General features: G+C 28.0%; 3 protein-coding genes across 3 annotated transcripts; all 3 read right to left on the reverse strand.

Moving 5' to 3' along the window:
* Window positions 1-655: 655 nt before the first annotated feature.
* OCT59_011950 (uncharacterized protein) lies at window positions 656-4,538 on the reverse strand (the record flags this gene model as incomplete). The annotated part of the gene is made up of 10 exons (XM_066134127.1): window positions 656-1,662; window positions 1,729-1,886; window positions 2,055-2,196; window positions 2,384-2,669; window positions 2,733-2,884; window positions 2,963-3,035; window positions 3,285-3,469; window positions 3,543-3,725; window positions 3,957-4,049; window positions 4,119-4,538. 10 exons carry the CDS (start codon window positions 4,536-4,538, stop codon window positions 841-843), a joined length of 2,514 nt encoding a protein of 837 aa, XP_065989422.1. The 3' UTR covers window positions 656-840.
* A 6,171-nt stretch (window positions 4,539-10,709) lies between these two features.
* OCT59_011951 (uncharacterized protein) lies at window positions 10,710-12,221 on the reverse strand (the record flags this gene model as incomplete). The annotated part of the gene is made up of 5 exons (XM_025329941.2): window positions 10,710-11,159; window positions 11,240-11,292; window positions 11,366-11,524; window positions 11,622-11,806; window positions 11,918-12,221. 5 exons carry the CDS (start codon window positions 12,219-12,221, stop codon window positions 10,811-10,813), a joined length of 1,050 nt encoding a protein of 349 aa, XP_025188423.1. The 3' UTR covers window positions 10,710-10,810.
* A 1,151-nt stretch (window positions 12,222-13,372) lies between these two features.
* OCT59_011952 (uncharacterized protein) lies at window positions 13,373-14,909 on the reverse strand (the record flags this gene model as incomplete). Its single annotated transcript, XM_025323365.2, has 5 exons — window positions 13,373-13,721; window positions 13,820-13,872; window positions 13,952-14,110; window positions 14,183-14,379; window positions 14,597-14,909. The coding sequence occupies 5 exons, from the start codon at window positions 14,907-14,909 to the stop codon at window positions 13,373-13,375; spliced, it is 1,071 nt and encodes a 356-aa protein (XP_025188424.1).
* Between the last annotated feature and the right edge of the window lie 3,512 nt (window positions 14,910-18,421).

The following is an 18,421-nucleotide window of genomic DNA, read 5'->3' on the forward strand; positions in this document are numbered from 1 at the left end:
AATTTTAATTTTAGTTCAATTATCAAATTACTTCAAAAATCTTTAAATGTTAATTTTTAATATTATTTTGATTTTACATTAATTTTTATTATTTAATTATATTAAATATTTACTTTTTTAACATTTTAACATTATATTTTCATTTTATTTTTAGTTTCAGTTAATAAATATTAGGACTCTTGAGCAGTTTTAAACTGTCCAAAACTATGTCCAAAACTATGTCCAAAACTGGTTTTGGACAGTCCAAAATTGTCCAATTAAAAAAACCAATTGGACAAGTCCAAAACCCAACACTGTAAATAAGTCTAGACAATGGCTGATCACCACTACAGAGTGTTGACCGGGATCGGTACAATCCTAAACGCTTTGCAAATTCTTCTGTAATAATTATGACATTTGAACTCGCATCTCTATTTGGGTTATCTGGTTGATTGATATATTTCGTAGTTTATTTAGATAGCTGTAGGATATTATATACGAAAAATATTCAGGGTCTAAAAATTTCGATATTGAATCAATTATATGTACGGCTATCTGGTCATATAATTTTTATTAATAGTTACTGTATATAATCTTCGGAGAAGGCTTGTAAATCTGATATAAGGCCTGTTGTTTAGTCTTCGACCTTTGCAAGAGTAAACTTACATCCGATCTTAAAATTGTTAAATTTACAAACCGATCTTTATTACTCTATATAATCAATGTTGAACAAAAATAATTGTTACTTTAAACTCAACGACGCAATACATCATATAAGTAGGGGATAATAACACCAATGATATTTTAATAATAATAATGTTTAATGATAAAATATTATTTCATGATCTTATCCAACTTGAATCATATTTCACAGTCTAAGCAGTCAGTTAAATAAGGATTAAGCAACCGAGATGTATAAATGGCCTGAGAAATAGTTTCATTATCTTCCTCAAAATAATCAAGGTGTAGTTTTCTATGTTTTTCTGCTTCTCTAAACTGTTCATTGAGTTCGTGATCATTTTTATAGTATGATTCTTGAAACGAAAAAATCGTTTCTTCAATTTCCGTCATCTTTGGTCTATTTTCTGGATTTGGATCCCAGCACCTTCTTATTAAGTCAATGTAGCATTCTGGTGCTTCTGGCTCGTGTATTACTGGTCTACTTTCTTTACATATATCTATTGCCAAAAACTCATCATGTTCACGATCAGCAAAAGGTTGTCTTCCAGTGGCTACAAAATACATAATCATACCAAAGCTATATACGTCCGCTGCTTGAGTATAGGGTTCACCCCTTAATACTTCGGAAGCTACATAAGGCATGACGCCATAAACATTTTCATTATCCATATTACCAATTTCCCCGCACAATCCCATATCTGAAATAAATGCATTAAGTTCGGAATCAGAATAAGTTTCACATTTGAACAATATATTTCCTGTGTGAAAGTCACAATGAACCATCCTCCTTTGATGAATTCCTTCGAGTCCTTTACAAATATCGGCTAATACTAATAATTTATCATTCCAATCAAGTCTTTTATAATTCTTTTTCATCCAATCCTGAAGATTTCCACCCTTCGCATACGCAAGAACCATAATATAATCTTTTGTATCCGGATGTTGAGATATTCCGTATACTTCAAGAACGTGACTATCCTCATCCATCGAATACGCTTTAATCTATTAATACATAAAGGAGTTACTAAAAAAACATTTAAATGAATACTTATAAATCCAATCACGTACCTCTTTCATGAACTTATCTGTCACGTTTTTTGAATCATGTAAACATTTTAAAGCGACCTTTGTATTTACTTCATTTAACCACATCTTTAAATAGGTGTTATAGGACAATGGACCATCTTTCCATATTGCTGAATATACTGTAGCAAAACCGCCTTGGCCTATCTTTTTAATGTTACGGAATTGGTCGTACGGTATCCATTCAAATATCTTATCTCGAAAATAATCAACTTTTAGTTGCTTTTCTTGAATGAAAGCATCTAATTTTTCATTACCACTGGTCCAATTTGTAAAATCATCTTTCAAGTAATTCATTAGACATGGTTTACACCATCCATCAATATATTCTTTACCGCATGCTTCACAATATCCATCTTGCAAAACCAAGGTGTAATCCTTTGTATCCGGATTTTGAGATATTCCATATATTTGAAGAACACTATCATAGCTAGATATTGAATATTTATTAATCTGTTAAAAAAAAAATATATTAAATAAGGCACATATATTATTACTAGCATTAAAGTTATTTCACAGCGCAGTTGTTAAAATCACGATATTCACGCGACGCGTGACATATCTCTTTTATCCCCTGCCCGAAAATATAAAAAAATCACAGATGACCAGTAAATATGGGTTAAATAAATTTATCTCATACCTCATCTAAAAGTTCGTTGGTAGCAAGGTTTTGTGAATCATGTAAACATTTTAAAGCGACCTTCATACCCGGATTTCTTATCCATTCCTTTCTTTTCTCATGGTAATGTAATGGACCACCATTCCATATTGCTGAATATATTGTAACAAAGGCATCCCCACCTAACCTTGTAACGTTATCAAACTGATCATATGATATCCACTCAAATATATTATGATTATATTCATCAAATTTTAATTGCAGTTCTTGAATAAGACCGTCAATATTTTCATTTCCACTGGTCCAGCTTTTAAAATTTTTTTTAAAATAATTTATTTGGCACGATTTACACCATTTATCTTTAATATACTTGTATTGTTCACCACATTTTTCGCAATATCCATCCTGTAAAACCATAATATAATCCTTTGTGTCTGGATGTTGAGAAATTCCATATATTTTAGGAATGTCATCATTGGCATGTCCTTCAACTGAGTATGTTTTAACTGAGTATGTTTTAACCTAGTAAAAATATTTTAAACAGAAGTCATTATCACATTAAAGAAAGGTTACAATTAAAATTATAACAATTTATCATACCTCATTTAAAAATTCATTAGTTTTATATTGTGAATCATGTAAAAGTTTCAAAGTAACTTTTTCATCTGACTCTCTGATTAATTCCATTTTATCATTATCGTAGGAAGATAAGCCATCATTCCATATTGCAGAGTATATTGTAGTGGAATCACTTTTACTTATTTCTTTAACACTATTGAACTTATTGTATGGTATCCATTCAAATATTAAATCAGCTTTACTATTAATGCGTAATTGCATTTCTTGGATAAAATCGTTAATCTTTTCATTTTCACTGGTCCAGTTTGCGAAATTCTTTTTCAAATAATTTATTTGACATGACTTGCACCATTGATCAGTATCGATATATCTCTTATCACATTTTTCACAATATTCATTCTTAAGAACTATAACATAATCTTTCGTGTCTGGATTTTGAGATATTCCGTATATATCTTTCGTGTCTGGATTTTGAGATATTTCGTATATTTCTGTTTCGTCTGTTTCGATTGCCAAGTATGCTTTAACCTATTAACAAAAAATTATTATTACATTAAAACAGTGTTTAATTTTCTAAACTATTTATTTGTACAATCTATACCTCGTTCAAAAATTCTTCAGTATTGTTTTTTAAGTTACGTAAACATTTTAAATTAACCCTTTCATCCGATTTTCTCATCCATCCCCTTTTCTCATCGTCATTAATTTCATAATATAATGGACCATCTTTCCATGTTGCCGAATGCATTGTAACAAGATCACCTAAATCATCGTCAGATACTTCCTTAACGTCATTAAACCGATCGTATGGTATCCATTCAAATATTTTGTCATCATGCTTATCAATGCTAAATTGCTTTTCTTGAATGAAATCATCAATTTTTTTATCTTCACTGGTCCAATTTGCAAATTCTTTCATAAAATAATTTATTTGACATGGTTTACACCACCATTTGTCAGTATTCTTCTCACCGCATTCTTTACAATATTCTTCACAGTATCCACCGTCTAAAACCATGATATAATCTTTAGTATCTGGTTGCTGAGAAATTCCATATATTTTAAGGGTATCATAATTATAATGTCCTTTAACCGAATATGTTTTAACCTATAAATATGAAAGTTATTATTACACTAAAAGATATAGATTTATTTTTTAATTAAATTTATCTTATACCTCATTTAAAAATTCATCAGTGTTGTTTTGTGAATCATGCAAAATTTTTAGAGTAACCTCCTTTTTGTTTGAATCTCTTATCAATTCATTTTCATCATTATCAAAACATAAAGGACCGTCCTCCCATATCGCTGAATATATCGAAGCGAAATCACTTTTGCTTATGTCTTTAACGTCATTAAACTGATTATATGGAATCCATTCAAATAATACATCATAGTAGTCATCAACATTTAATTGCGTTTCTTGAATGAAATCATCAATTATTTCATTTTCACTAGTCCATTTTGTAAAATTTTCTCTTAAACAGTTTATCTGACATTGCTTACACCACTCGTATTCATTATTATATTCTTCACCACATTTTTCGCACGTCCCACTTATTACACTATTTTGTGATGATTGAGATGATTGAGACATGGCGAAAGTTTCTTGAAAAGTTTAAAAGTGAAAATGTTTTTGATACTCAGTTATTTATAAATGTATCATATTTGGAATATGTTACCGTTTCACAGAGGCTTGTTTTGGAATACCCGATTTTCTATTATCCGATTTACGGATTTAGACGATAATTTCCTTTGCATTAATCTTGACCCGTGTAACGGTTGAGACCTGACCATCCATATATAGTATACATATAGGTGGGTCAAGATTGATTCATATTTTGCCCCTGAAACGAGTTTGTTTGGGGAACTATTCCTGTTTTACAATTATATAGAACCATTTACAACTCAATACTCTAGCAGTTAAAGTTATCATTAAAATTTCTTAACATAATATTTAGGTATTTCAACGATGTTTCATTACAACTTGCGTATTCCCGATTTTTTAAGGTTATATTGTATCATTTACTGCATAAGTTTTTATTTATTTAGTACATACTGGATTTGTTTCATGCCGATGTTCTTTGATCCGTAGATTTGGCGGCACCTAAACATTATAATATACCCTCACGTTTTTGAAATAAACTTTAAATGTCCTTTATATAAAGTTGCTTATCATTTCAATGATGGTTCTAGTGCCTTCCAGCCTTATTGTGATAGGAAAATAAAACACAATGTGAATACAGTATGGCAAAAAATAACATCAATTGATGTCAAAACAAGCGTAGAATTAACTTACGGATTAACGATTTAACATAATTATCGATTGCTATTTGTTTTTACAAAGAAGCAGCATTCAACCGTTAAAAATAATAATTTCCCACTCTGCGCGACGTAAATACATGTAAACTTTATACAAAGTTTATCATTTGGAATAAACTGGTAAAAGATAATAGATAGCTAGTGAAGACAGTTATTACAAACATTTCGTAATGTACGTAAATCAATCATGTATGAATAAAAATAAATTGATAAATGTATAAATATAAATAACACAACGAATATTTATAATTAGTAAAAGTCAGAACTTTTTAAAATGACTTTAAATGTGACTTTTCAGCTTTTACAAATTACAAGCATTCTACATTTTTTTCGCAGTCCGATAATCACTTTCAGGCTGATAAGTGATAATACAGCTTCTTTAATGTAAGGTCCCGATATTTAAGATGCTCGGTTTTAGATTTATTTCTTTTTTTCATGTATCATTATGCTATGAAATTATAAAGATCCTGAATCGAAAGATTCTTTAGAATAAATGGTATTAACTCTAGTGTAATAAAGCTCAAGTAAATTGTAAATTTGACGTACTCATTTTATAAAGTTACTGTGGAAGAACTTTTAATCGGAAGGTTTGATTAAATAACTTATACAGCTAGCTTCGGAATAATACCACAGCAAAAAATTCGTTATTGTGCTTTATTATAATTTAATTCCAATGCAAAAGAGATAACGCAGTAAACATTAGCTTTACTTCACATGCATTGTATCGTAACTGGTGATTGAAAAAGTCTTTGGTGTAAACAAAATTTGTCATGGAAAGAATTAATTTGAAATTGAACTATGCATCTACATATTAAGCGGCAATCTCTTTCGAGAAGTAAAAAAATAAAAATGTCTTTAAATCTTTATTGATGATTCTGTTTATTAGATATTTCCGTCTTTTATATTATTTTTTTTTTATTTCACCGTTTGAAACCATTTGTTTTTGTTCCCTCGTGCGAGGCTCATTGTTGTTTATATAAATTTTTTAATATTTAGATAAATCGTTAACGGTTAATGTTATTCTTTTTTAGATTTTTTTTTAATGGGAAAGGTTAATATTCATCTAAATATTATTAAACTTTGTGAAGTCACGAAATTTAAAGATAAAGCAGTAAAAAAAAAATTTGAAATATTCGGGATTATTTCCTGTTACTTGAAAAAAAAATGTCGCAGTTGATCAATTGTATATGGAACAGATCATTCCTACGCAAACAAGTACTTATATGTTTATATAATTTTATACGAATCAAATTTTTCTCTCGTTCTTGAATACGTAAAGGGCGGAACATTAGGAGAATATTTAAAGAAGAATCAAGAAAACTTTCGGATGGGAAAAACGCAGTCACATTCTTTACACCGTTCTTTAGTAAACGGTTTATTATAATAAACACATTCTCCATTCTCCATGATCAGCGTTGTAAGATATTATTTCTTTAAAATATTTTCATTATGAAAGTCTTTATGAAACACTTTAATCTAATATATATATATATATATGTGCATCTTGAAGACCAATTATAAAGATTTCTTGCCATATTTAAATTATATGATAATTTTAAATTTGATAGTTGGATAATAATCGATTATTCATTTAAAATAGTATTCGAATTTTTTATTTAAATAAAAAAAGGTATAATAGAATAAATTCTTCTTTAATGAAATTTTTTTTATGCAAAATTAACATATTTAATAATAAGATCTTGATCAAAAATTGTGAAAGGAATTTTTTTTTAAATGATTTGTGCAAAACAAATCCAAATAATCAAATAAAAATTGTAACAATAATAATATTATTAAATTGAAATATAATACGGTTAATATTAATGAGCAAATTTAATAGTATTCACTTTTGGAATGGTGAAGGATTTTAATAAATATTCATTATAATATTATTACTATTTTAATATCAAGATGTTTCCTCGTATGGAGCTATTTAAAATTCCCTGTAGACTTCTATTCCTTGAGGTAAATTTCAAGTTTTGTGTTTTGTGTATGGTTTTATTAGCATTTTTCTTTGGTTTTATCGGATGAAACACAATATACTGTATAATGATCTAATAAGTTTCGATTTTCATTGTTAAAAACAGAGAACCGCAACCTTTTATGGCTGGTAGGTTTTTATTGTCCTAAAAATATTCTTATTGTCAAAATAGATTAAATGTACATGCTCTGGCAATAACTTTTTCGGATTGGATCAGCGTAGAAATTGATTCTATAGGATTCTTTTAAGTAATAATGCTATTAACTTTAAATTTTATATAATATTAATGCTTGAAACTCTAATATGTGATCACACAAATTCCAGTAAGCATATGTATTGAATTTTTTCATTACTAGCTTACATGTTACTATATTTAAAGAATTAGCATATAAATTTTTATATCTTTATCTTTTCTAGAAAATTAGAAATCAAAAAAATACTGACATCAATTATATTTTACATTTTTTTAATTTAACCATTTATTATTTTTTAATTATTTTTAATTAATGGAGTTATTTAAATTTTTATATCGCTAGCTTTCATATATGTGTTTTTTAGTGTTCATTTTATCACATATCAAAATAATATTATTATGTATGTTTCTGAGCAATTAAGCAAAATCAGGCGTCCGCTATTTTTGTCCAAGTAGTGCATGTTTCTCTAGTACTATGTAACAAAATAAAAATAAATGAATTAAATAATTTGAGTAGAAGATCAACCCCTTGTCACAATGTCACATGTATATTAGGTTTCACTGAAATTTTTGATACGAGTTTAATTCCTGGATTGATCATTGTTCTAGTCCTCTCTAGGATGCTGTTTCTGTTTCTTTTTAAGGTTTGGTTTTGAGGAATGGACTCAAAATTTTCTACACTAATTTCTACACTTTTTAAGACAGACATCTGATGACTAACAAAAAACAAAGTATGCGGCTTATTTTCATCCCTCTCTTTAATAATCTTCCACGACCTAACCTATGAAAGACATCTTTAACTCTAGTGAGATCATTATTCATTAAAGCAGTTTGAAACTCCACTGATATCTTTCTTATTAATTGCAGTCCTCAAGTTTCCAATGACCAGGATACCAATGGCATAAATATCAAGCTTATACGTTCAATTTATGAAAGAAATCGTTAATTCTTCTCCAGATTACGATAAATATTTACCTGTTTAATACTTAATTTTTTGAAAAAAGTCAAAATAATAATTGAAAATGTTAAATTATTGTTTTTTTTTTGAAAAAAATAGAATTATAAAAATATACATATCTAATGCGAAGCTTCGATGTGTATATAAAAATTAATTACTTTACGAGAGATAGGATTATAAATATCCATCCAAGGATGACGATTCTCCGTTTTGCTTTGAAAAATTGAAAAAAAACCGTGTTGATCAAGGTAAAACAATGTTAGATGAAATTTATTAAAAAAAAAAAATAAATAAAATAAATAATAAATGTTTATTTTATTTTACTTTTTTTGTTTTAATTCGTGGTAAATTCACTGATCATGTGTAACACATGTATTTGCATATTTTACCTTATATGATGATATTTCACATATTCTATTATAAAGTTACATCCCAATTTTTTTTTTATTATATTGAAAAAAAATTTTGAAAGGAACCTCTTAATTAAAAAAGATCCTAAAGCTAGAATTTTTATTAGCAAAAAATCAAAAATTAATTAAAACAAGAGCAGTTCTGTTCAATTTATTAATCAATTTTTGAAGAGGAATTCTTGCGAATTTTTCTTCTTGATAAAGCCACGTAATAAATTAAATCACGTGATGAGGTGAACACATCCAGTTAGTTAATCGCCATTTTATTTACAGCTGTTTTCATAAGACCTGGGACAAACTAAATTTTTGAACCCGATCCGCCGATCCGGTTTTTTAGCTGGGCACGATCCTGATTTGATAGTTTGATTTGTAAAATAAATAACAACTGAACCGGATCGGTGGGTCGGCGGTCGGGTTCAAAAATTTATTTTGTCCCAGGTCTTATGAAAACAGCTGTAATATAAAAAAAATAATAACAATGGTAGTTTATACGTTATTATTTCTTATAAAAATATGTTTGGAAGAGCATTCGCTCAATTGAAAATTTTACTCCCAATGACTCCGCACAATTTATTAATTAATATTTCACAACAGCTTTACCAATATTTTTACCACTCAACATATCAACAAACCCTTTTTGCAACATTTTCAATCCCTACATAAATATTCTCTTTATAAATAATTTACCGGCTCTAACCTATTCAGCAAGATCTTTTTCACAATCTCTTTCAATATCCGTTCCTTTATATTGGAGTACGGTAAATCCTTGTATACGAATAGATTGAAGTAAAATTCTTTCTACATGTTTTAACTTATATTTTTCTTCAGGATTTGTTATATTATATTGTGCAATCACAATGCGAGCAAACATACTGTATTACAATGATCAATAACTATATCAAGAGTTTCTCCACTACATTTAACAAATTAAAGAAATATTACGTTAAAAATATACAATGTGGTTATATATATATATGATCATATTTATATGAATACATACCCGACATTGTCAAAGAAATATCAATACCATTTGGACAATGTTTAGATAATTCCTAAAAAATATGTAACGTGTCTAATTATCATGAAAAAAAAATTCTTATATACTGTACTTTATCAAAGCCAACCTTACTTAACAAGTTTTTCAAATAAATTTACATAAAAATTTTCATAAATATGTATAATTTATTATTGTGATATATAAGTTTACCTGTAAAATAAAAAGTAATTACTATGATATGCGATAAGACGTGATCAATCAACACCTGACGCCTGAGGCACAGCATATACATTATACAATATGTTAAAAATTAGGTAAATAGTTTAAAGAAAATAACAATACGAATTATGTGAACGCAATATCTGTAATGTGTGACAAAGACTCGCTTACGGACCGTTTCCTGACATGCTATGCCGATTATAAATTTTTTAAATTTTAGGAAATGGGTTGGCAGATGATCAGCACATGCGCCACGACTGTTTTTACGAAAAAATTTTTACCTTGAAAAAAAAGGGTTAATAAACTTACTTTTAACTTCCAAAAATTACGCCTAGGAATGTATTTTCACCCGCTCTGCAAGTTTACTTAGCTTAGAACGACGAAATAAGTTTTATATGACTTATAAACTATCCATAACGTAACTTAACGAAAACGGCTAAAATAGCTGCAACACAACCTCTCCTTTTGCCAAGATGACAAAATAATATGTGTTCATAATTTTTTTCATAGTATTGGTCACGTATAATGCTTTTTGCAAAACCATAATAAAAGGATAAGTTTAAATATTTTAGTATTACCATACAACTAAAAAAAAAATCAAACCCGTGTGGCGCGATCTGCTACTTATTTATGCTTTTTATATTATACACAAATTACAAATACGATATCACACAAATACGAGGAATTTAATAATTAATATAGACTTTATTATATATTTCATGTAAGCACAAATAAAAATATTGTACTTAGTGTACTTTGAATTCCAAATGACCATCCATAATTTTTTAATTAATCAGATAATTTCGCAACAGCTTTACCGATATTTTTACCATTCAACATATCAACAAAACCCTTTGCAACATTTTCAATCCCTACAGAAACGTCCTCTTTATAAATAAGTTTACCAGCTCTAACCCATTCAGCAAGATCTCTTCTGCACGCTTTTTCGAAATCCGTTCCTTTATATTGTGGTGCGCTAAATCCTTGCATACGAATTTGTTTAAGAAAAACCTTATCTATATTTTTAAATTTATATTTTTCTTCAGGATTTGTTATGTTATATTGTGATGTCATACCACACATAATAATGCGAGCAAATCTACTACAATGATCAATTGTTATATCAAGAGTTTCTCCACTATTTTTTAGAAAGATTTATGTTAAAATAACCAATGTGATGTATGTTGTAATTATGATCATATTTTCATGAATACATACCCAACGTTGTCATAGAAAATATCAATACCATTTGGACAATGTTTAGATAATCCCTAAAAAAATATGTAACGTGTCTAATTATCATGAAAAAAATTCTTTATCACAAAATTATAACATGTTATGTACCTTATCAATGCCAATCTTCTTGTAATTAAAAGCAGCATCAAATTTTAATTCATTTAAAAGAAAGTCGACTTTCTCATCAGATCCAGTAGAACCAACTACTCTCAATCCTTTAATTTTAGCTATTTGACCGACAATTTGTCCAATAGAACCAGCAGCAGTCTATAAAATTAGATAATTTTATTATCAGATTTTTTTTAAAAAAAAACGATAAAAAAAAGAAGCAAATACGAATCAGAAGATTCATTTTTTTGCATACCGAAATAAAAATTGTTTCTCCCTCCTTTGGCTCTCCAATAGACATAAGAGGCGCATAAGCAGTTAATCCACCCACATTAAAAAGACTAATATGATGATTCAATGGAGTATCTTTTAATAGTTCTTTATTTACGTGTTTCAAAGTAAAAGCAGCATCAGATTTAAAATGAGAATATTCCTCCCAACCTAATAAAAAACGATAAGATGGACAAAAGAAATAATTTAATAAATATTTATTTTTGAATCATTTTTTTTAACCCATTATATAGTTAGTTATACTGTATATTTATTATTTACCAATATTTGCAGTGGATGCATAAACGAGATCTTCAACTTTATAGTTAGGATTATTTGATTTTACAACTTTAGAAAGTCCATAACCAAATACAATTTTACCGACTGACGCAGGATTACTTAATATAACAGGACGAATATAAGGATCTAAAGATAAGTACATATTTTTTAAAACAACTTCATTTTCTCCCAGTTTCAAATTTTCAATGTCAATTGTACGATGAACTAATTCAAAGTGCTCATCAACTTTAGGTATTCCCTTTGGAGTTTCCTTGAGAATTATTCCTTTGTTTGAAACGACCGTCATTTTCCTTTTTTTTTAAAAAAAAAAAAATGAAGATAAAATGGATAAAATTGGTATCAATGGCCATATATTTATAGATAAAATTATCCGATGATTAATGCATTGATGATCACATTCGGTAATTATATCGTATTTATTGATTGAGAATTGATAGGTACATGAATAATATTATATGCAACCCTTTTTTGACTTAATAATAACCGGTTAAATCTTCGCCATTATATTATTAGATTTATAATACATCAAATATTCAGGAAGAATTCTTTAATGTTTTAATAAACATTGAAATTTAATTTATTTCTTTCATTAAAACATACCTGTTACTTTAGTTGGTAAGTTGGTTATTATATATATATTACATTAAATTCCTATAACGAATACAAAGTATCTAAAATAATTAATAAAATTTAAGAATCACTCAAATTCGAATTTTAAATTGATCGACTTTAGATAGGATTATTGATCGTATGAGGTAAACGGCCGGATTATCCCTTAAATTACGCCCGTGCATCATATTGAAATTGTGTAGATCGTACACATGGGGTATGCTTTAGTAAGCCATTACCTGAATCAGGTGTTGTCTCAATAGCTCAATAGCTCAATGAAGTTAGCAGACTTAATTACGTACATTGCTAGTTGCTTCGTCAAGAAAGGCCTTTAAGTTTATCCGTTTATTTTCGTATCAATCGAAGAAAAAAAATCCAACAATTCTCTCCAGAGATTATCATCATTATATTCGGTATATTATCAAATTGAAGTACGCCATTATTGTTTAACAATTACATAAGATTTATTATTTGTGACTATCCGGTTAAAGGATTTTTTAAAAATCCGGTCAAATATTTAATGCCGCAATTTAACCGGAACCGGCTCGAAATTTTTATCGGATTAATAATGTTAGGAATCAAATGTATAAATGCGAAACTAGATATAATAAAGCCGTCCATCCAAATTTATTTTATCCGGATATAAAGAAAGAACAGAATATATCATACATGTGATAAATAGGTAAATAAATTCGAACTATAAGATATATTTATAATTCAAATATTCAAATAATTATATAATTATAAAATCATAACAAAATTAAATACTGTAATAATAATATAATAACATTAAAAAATTTTAAAAAGAAAATTCATGTAATTTTTTTTTTACAAATCAGAAATTTTAACTGCGGATTTACCCAAATTTTTACCAGCATACATATCTAAGAATGCTTGAGGAATATTATCAATTCCAATGGTTACATCTTCTTTATAAATTAATTTACCACTTTCTAACCATTCTTCCATATCTTTACTAAAAGTATCATTATTAATTGTCCAAAAATCCGATATGAGATATCCAATAATATTTATACTTTTCGCAAAAACTTGGTCAATATTTTTTATACCATATTTTTCTTTTCGATTTCTAATATTATATTGTGATATCATACCGCAGACTACAATACGAGCAAAACGGTTACAATGTAATAAAACTCTATCAAGAATTTCGCCCCTGTATTTATTTTTTTTACAAAAGTTATTATGGAATAAATAAATAAAATTATTTAATGTTTATTGTTAAGATTTTATACAAATACTAAAAATACATACCCAACATTATCAAAATAAATATCGATACCATCTGGACAATGCTTAGATAAAGCCTAATATAAATTAAGATAAATTTAATTGATTGACTTTTTTTAAAAAAAAAAATAAAAAATAAAAATAAATAAATAATACCTTGTCAATGTTAACTTTTTTATAATTGAATGCTGCATCAATCTTCAATGTGTTTAACAAAAAATCAACTTTTTCATCACTACCAGCAGATCCTACAACATATAATCCTTTGATTTTCGCTATCTGCACAACAAGATGGCCAATAGCGCCCGCAGCAGTCTACGATAATTCAGATAAATTTAAAATTATGTAAAAAAAAAAAATAATTTTATTTGATAAATATATACATACAGAAACAAATATTGTTTCTCCTTTTTTCGGGTTTCCAAAATTAATTAACCCTCTATAGGCTGTTAAACCATGTATTCGTAAAAGATGAGAATGATGAGTTAAAGGAAAGCTCGAATCTTTCGCATGATTTAGGCAAAAGCGACCAGTAGCATTCATTTCTTCGTCATTTTCCTTGATATGCGTGTATTCTTCCCATCCTATAAACCAAATGACAAATTAGTCTAATTTTTTAAAAAAAGCATATTATTGTATGAACCGATATCCCAATCTAATAAATGTATGTCAACCGCGACCAATAGGAATAAACGCTGACATTACAATATTAGCAATATTGTTACGCCTCTTGAAAATATCAAACTCGTATATTACTAATAGATTGAACGATAATTTGCTATTAACATTAATGTCGCTTACCAGTAAATCCCGCAACAATGTCACCTTCATGATATTGGGGATGCGTTGATTTAATCACGACAGAAGTTCCATCACCAACCATAACTTTACCAACATGAAATGGAGGAATATATGATTCTATATGAGGTTCTCTCATACGCTCACGTATATAAGGATCTAGAGAAATATACGCATTTTTTAATAGTAATTCGTTCTCTCCTAATTTAAAATTTTCAATGTCTATGGTACGATCAACCACTTCAAAATGTTCTCCTATTACAGGATGTCCTGTAGGGATGGCCTTAAAAAGAACCCCTTTATTAGAAACAACCATGTTTTTTTTTAAAAAAAAAATATGAAAGTTCTGTTCTTTTATATATAAGAATTTAGGAATTTGCTACAATACATATTTTAAATGAGTATCAAATCAATTTAGTAAAATATGAAAAAAAAAAAAGATTTCCAAACTGTATAAATGTGATTGGTCTTTCTTCTACTCTCTAATTAGTCCGGCATACTCCTTAAAATATTTATCGTTATCGAGTTTTCGATGGAAAATTACATGGATCCAAGGGACATTTTTGGAATGATTTACCAAACTTTAACATTACTTTATTTACTTTTGTATTACCATGCTTTTTTTTGTAAAACTTATAAATAAACAGAACAAAGTTCCCCATAGGATCCATGAAATTTTATCTATTTATTTTTTTTTAAAAAATATCCCAATATGTACTATGTATACATAAACATTAATTAAGTGTTATTAATAATGTATCGCGTAATTTAATGGGTGATCCGGTGATAATGTTTTATTGTTGTAAAGATGATCAATAGCCATAATCGTCCAACGAAAGAATTCCGGTTAATAGTATTTATTTTGAGTTTTGTAACCTACCACCATTGTTTTGACAAATTCGTTCTTATTGTGTATGCCAAGAATTGGTTTTACTTACAAACAGTTACGCTGTTTACGAGTTACTAAATTTTATTTGCAATAATTTACTTATATAGAAAGATGTATAGACGGAAAACACCTAGCACGAATATCACCTCACGTGACTTCACACAAATTTGTCAAGCCTGACAAGCCAATAATTTCACTATGTCGATTATTACGTTAAACGTGCGTGTACCATATGTATTATTCCAACGACACGGTCAGAGATAATATTAAAGAAATTCTTAATGAGACATGTTTTTTGTTGTTATTTCATATACTCGGGTCAACCCCTTTAGTTATTTAAACAAAAAAACTGATTGCAGTTCAGATGGTATTATCGAAAACAGATATGTTTTTTAATGATTAAAGATATCTAAATACAATAGAGATCTAATAGTGTATAAAAACACGTAACTCTAGAAAGTTAACAGTGCAGTAATGCGAATATTTTGTGATTCCGCATTCTCCCTGTAAAAAAAGTTGATCCGTTTTTTTGTATTCCATCTTTTTTCCGTAAAAGGCTCATTATTTACATTTTCCGTGAATAGATCCGGGAAAGGCTCATTTTTACGAAGCTTTTACAGAAATAACAAATATAGAGTCTGTAATTCTTCACGTCAGAGAGATTTCATAAATTCTACCCTACATATTTCATTCCATTTCCATTTATTTTTCTCAACGAATTAGTCATACTCATGCGCGGAAACTTGAAAGGTCTAGAGCTTCATTTTCATGAATACGAGACAAGTATATTCGTGTGGGAGCAGAGTCAGCAGACGCAAACCATCCATACAAAATGGCTTATTATACTAGTCCATTATAAATTTATAGATAAGTACTATCAAAATGTAAATTTTGAAATGTAAATTTTGTATATATTAAGTTTGGTCATTACATTATATAAATATTTATCAAATGGGTAACTCCTTTTTATAATTTACAAAATTTGATACCAATAAATTAAATGTTTAAAATTATTGAGTCATGCAGTAGCTTATAAATTAAGGAATGTGAAACAATAAATTCTCCCCTTATTATTTTTGAAAATTTTCAAGGGTAATCTAAACATATGTCTAAATATGTTTTAAAGCATCTCCCTTCCTTTTTTAAAGTTGAGTGGTACTAAGATTTCCAATTTTACCGAAAATTTCCGAAATTTTCCCTCCCCCCAAAATTTTTTCAGCAGAAAAGGACGTTAAACTAATTATTTACTAGTTTGGAACGGCTTTTACCCTTGTGTGACGAATATCTTTCAATCAGAGGCGGTGAAATTTATTTTAAAGAAACCGAAACTAGAAATAATGTAACCATGCTGAATCATAAAAAAATAAAAAATAAAAGTTTCTTGGTTGAGTTGGTTCCACAGAAACTTACACTCTTACAGTAATCAGCTGGTTAAATCGTTATTATCGTCAGTTAAGATTGAACATCCCTTTCAAAATAATAATAATAAACAATAATAAAATAATAATTATTATTATTATTTTTATTATTACCGTTATTATTGTTGTTGTTGTTGTTATAATGTTATTATTATAGTGGAAAATAAATAACTTTTCCTGAAATTTATATAATTCCAACCATTTCCTCCCACAAAAGCGATTAACCAATATGCATGAGTACAAAGTGTCGTTACCTAAATATAAAATTTTTAAGCAGGAGACATTATTTGTTATTATTATTTTTTTTATTTTAAAAAAAATGAAGTTTTACACAATTGTGTTACAAACATAAAGTATAAATTACCCGGTCAAAACCGCAATTGTAGAACAAATATTGAATTAGCAATCTAAAAAATTTTACATGTAAAATAATTGGCCGGTTAAAATTATTATTATTCTATGCTTATAAATAAAATTTTTTCGTTCGATGTATAATTATATAATAATTTTTGTTTTTTTAGTGCAAATAATTAAATTTTTACGTAATACATATAAATTAATTATAACAATTCGTAATTCACTTATATATTTAAATATAATAAATATAATAGCGACAGCTTTGGCATATAATTATGAGATTTGTGTACTGGGATTGAAATGGGAATGAATGTACAGTATGTTACCTTGGACATTGGGTGTGGAATAAGAACTGACACCCATGGGAACGGCAAGTATAATTAGGAATTTTGAATTTTTGTATAAAAGTAGAGCTTGGAACTAGTTAAGGTTAACCGGCTAAAAAATAACCGGTCGGTTAAAATACGAGATCATGAAACAGAGAAAATAATTTCCTTATTTATAAATAATTCAAACATAATTCTGACTAGAATTAAGATTAAAATTTCGTAATGCATTAATTCCAGTCAAAATTTTTAGAATTAAGGTTTTTTTTTGGACAGGTTCATACACGAGTGAATATTTTAGGAGTCTAGTACAGTTACATGCTATTAAAATTAATGTATTTCTATCAAATAGAAAATAAATGCATGTTTTTTTTAGAAATTATTACCGGTTGATTATTAATCACTTAAGGTTTTTGTACCGGTTCTAAGCTCTAGTACGAAATTGAATACCCTTTCTGGCTTGAATTCTCATAATTTTATCTTTACATCATATTGGGAAAATAGGTAATGCACGTATTTTAATTAAAAACGGCGTGTGTTAGGGTATTATTTTATTTGTTACATAAACTAAAATCATAAGGTTCTGTACAATAAAAATCGAAAGATGTACCTAAGAGTCTAAGACATTATATATATTTAAGGTGTTTTGAAAGTATTTAAATAGAGATAGCAAGAGCGTTATTTTTTAAAATCTATTTTCTTTTTTCGACGGTTATTTTCATTTTTAATGGCGAATAAAATTTCGCTGTCTCGTAAGAGACTTAAAGAAAAAAGGCGAAAATTCGCGTGGACAAAGGTGCATTTTTTGTTATGAATGAAACAGGAACTTTAAAGGAGG

Source organism: Rhizophagus irregularis, chromosome 2 (assembly GCF_026210795.1).
Source record: "Rhizophagus irregularis chromosome 2, complete sequence".
NCBI classification, from domain to species: Eukaryota; Fungi; Glomeromycota; class Glomeromycetes; order Glomerales; family Glomeraceae; genus Rhizophagus; species Rhizophagus irregularis.